A 4,815-nucleotide genomic window follows, 5' to 3' on the forward strand; every position below is an offset into this window, starting at 1 on the left:
TTTTGGAAGTCGATGTTCTGTTATGATTTTGTTCTATGGAGGACTTGTTTTGGTACTGTTATTATAGTTTCATATCGCTGCTCAGGAGTCGTACAAATGCAGTTTATATATTTCTTTCCTCTTTAACCTATTTAGACGTTTTTTAAAGACAAAATCGTAACAATGTACCGACTTCCAAAACAAATAATACCTTAAATATTATAATTGACTTTAATGATACTATCTTTCTGAGATCGAATGAGTAATTAATGAACACTTTTAGCAGAGTTTGAAGGCAGAGAAATTTACCCAACCAAAACTCCTAGAAAGGTCGTTGCCTGTACCAAGTGGTATGATCCCTACTGGAGGAACCGGTGTTCGACCTAGTGAGTGAAGTTCTGAGAGACATCCTAATACCCACCCAACACTACCATCTCCTCCCGCTACCTATCAAATCAACACACGCAGTCATCTCCACAAAATTTACTAACTAACACTTTTCTTTCTGGGATTCCAAAAACCTATATCATCAAAATATCTCTTAACATCATTCAAATCACTATACTTAAGCTGTTGTTTTTTTAGACATGTGACTTGATATGGATTTATCTTAAACTTTGACATGTGTTAAGAGAATGCTTTATTATCTATTTTTAGCCTAAACTAATTAGTAAAGTAACAGTTTTTTAATGTACTAAATGAAGTTCTTTGGTTGAAAATTAAGAGAATGAAGTGATTTAAACCTTTTTTTTTTTATAAAAAACACTTAGTTATTTTAACTTTTTTTATCAACAAAAGAATAAAAAAATAACAATAAAGGGAGTATTTGGGGTGCTAATTATTCTAACCTTAAGTTAAAATATTATTAGGATTACAATGTCTCTAGAGAAAGTAAAGATATTTAATACCTCTCTTTCATTTTCCCTTTTTGTTGGACACTTCTTTTAAGTAAGTTTGTTTCCAACGACAAAAACATAAGAAGAGTGGAAATACAAAGAAAGTTTGAAAATTAAAACATAAAAATATAGAAAATCAAGAAAAAAATATCAGTTTTAATCATTTTACCAAGATTTGGTGTGAAAGTTATAAAAATAAAATATAATCAATTATCTTAAGAAAAGCATAATCGATGATTATATTTTTTAATATAATTGATTGTGTTTAAATAAATATAATAAACTATTTAAAATTTTATTATACTATAATAAATTATTAAAATAAATGAAATAATTTAAATTAAAAAATTATTTTAATATTAGTAATTAATTTTATAAAAACATATTTAATCAATTAAATTATAAATTAATTTTATTGTATTTTAATTTTTAAATTGATAGTTAGAAAATAGATTATACATAATTATAATTGATTATTTAAATAAATTAAATATAATTATTTATATTATTTTAATCTCATATAATAATTATTTTATAATTAGTCATCTTTTAATTTTGATTTGTACTTATTTTTATTAAATTTTAATTAAGAATATTTTGTTAATTTGATATATTTTTAATTAATTTGATTTTTTTATTTTGTCACATCAATCAATTTAATAACTATTTTTTTATTTATCTTCTTTACTTTCTATTTTTTTCAATATAAATAACTTTACCTTTTATTCACTTTCTTGTATTTTCTTTTTATTTACTTTCTTCGAAATCCGAATAAAGTCTTACTACCTACAAACTTGTTACTAAATACTAAAGTAGTTGTAATGAAATTCTTTGTAATTAGGTCTGCAAGTGAACCTCTACATTAGACTGTTTTAGGGACCTGTACATTCTATCACTTTTTGTTGGAATTTTCCTATCTATAATTAAGAACCAACATCGTCGATGCTGTGAAAATATTTAGTTCTCAGAAAGGTTCTTTTGCCACCCTCTTACATTTGAGCAAATTGATATTCTACATTAAATATTAAAAGAAATATTAAATAAAAAATAATTAATTATTATATTAATTAAATCATATATTATTTTATAACTTAAAAAAATATTGATATATAAAGTAATTTTGAAATTAGTTTAACATTTAGCATGTGAAAAGAAATGGTAGTTGTAGAGAGTAACATAGAACATACCATGATCCTCATTCTATCACGAGTTTCTAAAGCACAATGATCACCATAATTAGCCATCATCTCCAGGCAACCTAACCCATACCGGATAAACTCATGAGGCTTCACATCTAACATGTCTATAACCTGCGCTCAACTTCAATTCACATCATTCATAATAACATCATTGCGTTAAATAAACCAACATGCTATATATAATTATGCTGTTTTAGTATAACTTGTAATATTAAGAAAAATGGACTTCTAAATATATTCAACTTATCATACTCTAATCTTAAATAACATCTATGCAGATATTTATTATGATCCAAATATTATGTTTGTTTAACTTTTTATATTTCTTCAAAAATAAAATATGCCCAGAAATGTTTTACAACATCTTAATAAACACATAAATAAATATTCTCACTTTCATATTCATAAGAATACAAAAACATTTCATAAAACAAATATCTATATAAAATTTTTGTAAACTTCAATGGTACTTATAATTGGGTCAATAAAACATTCACATATTCACTTGCTACATTCCGAACCAAAGTTATATATATTGGTCTAGAATTCAAAATTTGTATATAAAATATACGATTCAGATTAGAGGTTTTTCATAGATTTTCAACAAAAAAAATATTCATCAGATACATGAAAAAAAAAAAGTGAGAATGACTCAATTATAAACTTGTTTTTGGGAGGAGAGTTCAATTAATTTAAAAAAACTCGTTATAAAGGTTTACAGAAAAAAATTAAAAGAATAAAATAAAATGATCTCATTTAATTTTCTTAAAAAGGTTTAAATTGGTATATTTACAATAAATTATTAGAAAATTCTGCTTTTAATTTATTTTTCTTATATTATTACAAATATTATGTTTCTCCATTATCTTTAATATCTTTCCCATTATTTTTTAAGGTAACAATACATCCCATAAAAAGAATGACAAACTCATATAAATGTCACCATAACTTTATGTTTAATTCAATCTCACAAAATTGACTTATAACATGAGGAGTGTATCTTATATATAATAATTTGGTCTTATTCTTAATCAATGATGGATCTTCAACACCTTTTTCCATGCCAATGAATGAATATCTTGAGTGTGATATTAGATAGACGGAATAATAGTGACACAATACCAGAATAACTAGATTATGATATACTCTAAATAACTCTCATATCATCTTAATAAGTGAATTTAAGTCTAATGTAATCTCAAGTATGACTTGTAAGGTGAGAATTTCACCTCACTTATATTATAATTCAATTGTATTCCTAATCAATGTAAGATCTCCAACAAGTCTTATGAGATTGTGGATGTCTTTGAGTGACGTGACCTATTAGAAAGGATAAAATCTTCTTGATAATTTGTATTGATCTCTATTGTTGTAAGTTATGTGAAATACTTCAGAAAGCAAAAGTCTTGTGTTTCCTAATTCACTTACCTTCCAAGGATTTATAACATGCTCCTTATACCTTAAAAGTAGGTAGTAAGAGTTGAAGGGTTTGCTTGCAGAGAGTTGAGGCATGAAATCGAACATTCTTTATTTTTTAGGCACATTTCAATTCAAATTCTTATCAATTTTCCCTTGATTCCTTGTATTTCAAGATACTTGCCTCTCTCATTCCCATATACATGTTTCTTATATACCCACATTACCTTTTATCTTGTAATGTTACTCCTTTTTAGTGTAATATTTTTTTGGTTAATAGAGAGAGTGTGACCATGTTGATCATGTTTAGGTTACCAATAAATTCAAGAGTCCATTCTCTTCTAAAATACAACTCCTCCTATTTTTCTTCTCTTGTTATGGATTCTCTCATATTGTGCTCATACTAGTTTTATAAATCTAAGTATATCCTTTGAGAGGTTCTTGTTGTACCTTATGGGACTTGTGTAACAAACAATGAATATGTCCTTAAGGGCAATATCATAAACAAGATGTCATTTTGTTTGTATTGCAACACAATATGTCCTTAAACTTCAACATCGACTCTTTACCTAAAAAAATCAAACTCTCCTATTCCAACACAAACCATATTTGTAAAACATTTTAAATTGTTCTCTAATCAAAACTTCCAATGATAACAAAAACATGTTTATGCTCTATTTTAACATATACAAAAATATTTTCCCTCTTACGATCCAAAACTCTATGTTAGTACATAAACAAAAATATTAATGACTAATCACATGCAAATAAGGTGTTATGAGATTATCTTAACCCATTATCTAACCATACATTATTTTCTGTGTATTATTCTTAAAAAACACTAAAACTACTTACGATTCTCTTATTTTCAAATATTCCTAAAAATGTGTTCAACACTAACACATATGTGTGAAAATAGATTAATAACCTGCTGGAATTTTATGCAAAGAATGTCAGAAATTAATAACCTGCTCTTCACTAATGATAAGTTGGAGTCTCTCCTTGAGGAATGGGCCGCAGCGACCACCACTGCGAGGGTTGATGAAAACCACCATCGGCACCAACGGTGCCTCCGCGTTGTCGTCGTCTTGGCTACGACTGCAATGACTCTTTCCGGCAGCTGCATCGTTCAATCTGATGGATTCGCGCATTGCAAAGCGAAGGTATTGCGGCATCCTCAACTTTTGGGTCAGATCCTCTTTGTCCACGCGAGTGCTACCCGAAATGCCACAGACCCGCAAGGACTCCACAATCATCGACGATGACGATGACTTCGTCGCCACCTTGCTCATGTCTCCTGTTGTTGAGGACGATGGTGAATCCAT

The 4,815-nt window shown here is 27.6% G+C and overlaps 1 protein-coding gene across 1 annotated transcript; it reads right to left on the reverse strand.

Annotated features, from left to right (window-relative positions):
* Positions 1 to 258: 258 nt before the first annotated feature.
* LOC137821512 (diacylglycerol kinase 3) lies at positions 259 to 4,815 on the reverse strand. The gene is made up of 3 exons (XM_068626140.2): positions 4,459 to 4,815; positions 2,063 to 2,185; positions 259 to 426 (listed from the first exon to the last, which is right to left on the reverse strand). The coding sequence occupies exons 1-3, from the start codon at positions 4,813 to 4,815 to the stop codon at positions 259 to 261; spliced, it is 648 nt and encodes a 215-aa protein (XP_068482241.2).

The sequence above is a fragment of the Phaseolus vulgaris genome, chromosome 9, assembly GCF_051622355.1.
Source record: "Phaseolus vulgaris cultivar YP4 chromosome 9, ASM5162235v1, whole genome shotgun sequence".
Classification (NCBI taxonomy): Eukaryota; Viridiplantae; Streptophyta; class Magnoliopsida; order Fabales; family Fabaceae; genus Phaseolus; species Phaseolus vulgaris.

Excerpts from the sequence above, each read along its gene's own strand:
- LOC137821512 (XM_068626140.2), bottom strand. The coding sequence starts at position 4,815 with ATGGATTCACCATCGTCCTCAACAACAGGAGACATGAGCAAGGTGGCG. Across the intron at positions 2,186-4,458 it reads TTATCATTAGTGAAGAGCAG|GTTATAGACATGTTAGATGT; the intron begins GTTATTAATTTC and ends AGTTGAGCGCAG. Across the intron at positions 427-2,062 it reads GTGATAGAATGAGGATCATG|GTAGCGGGAGGAGATGGTAG; the intron begins GTATGTTCTATG and ends TTGATTTGATAG.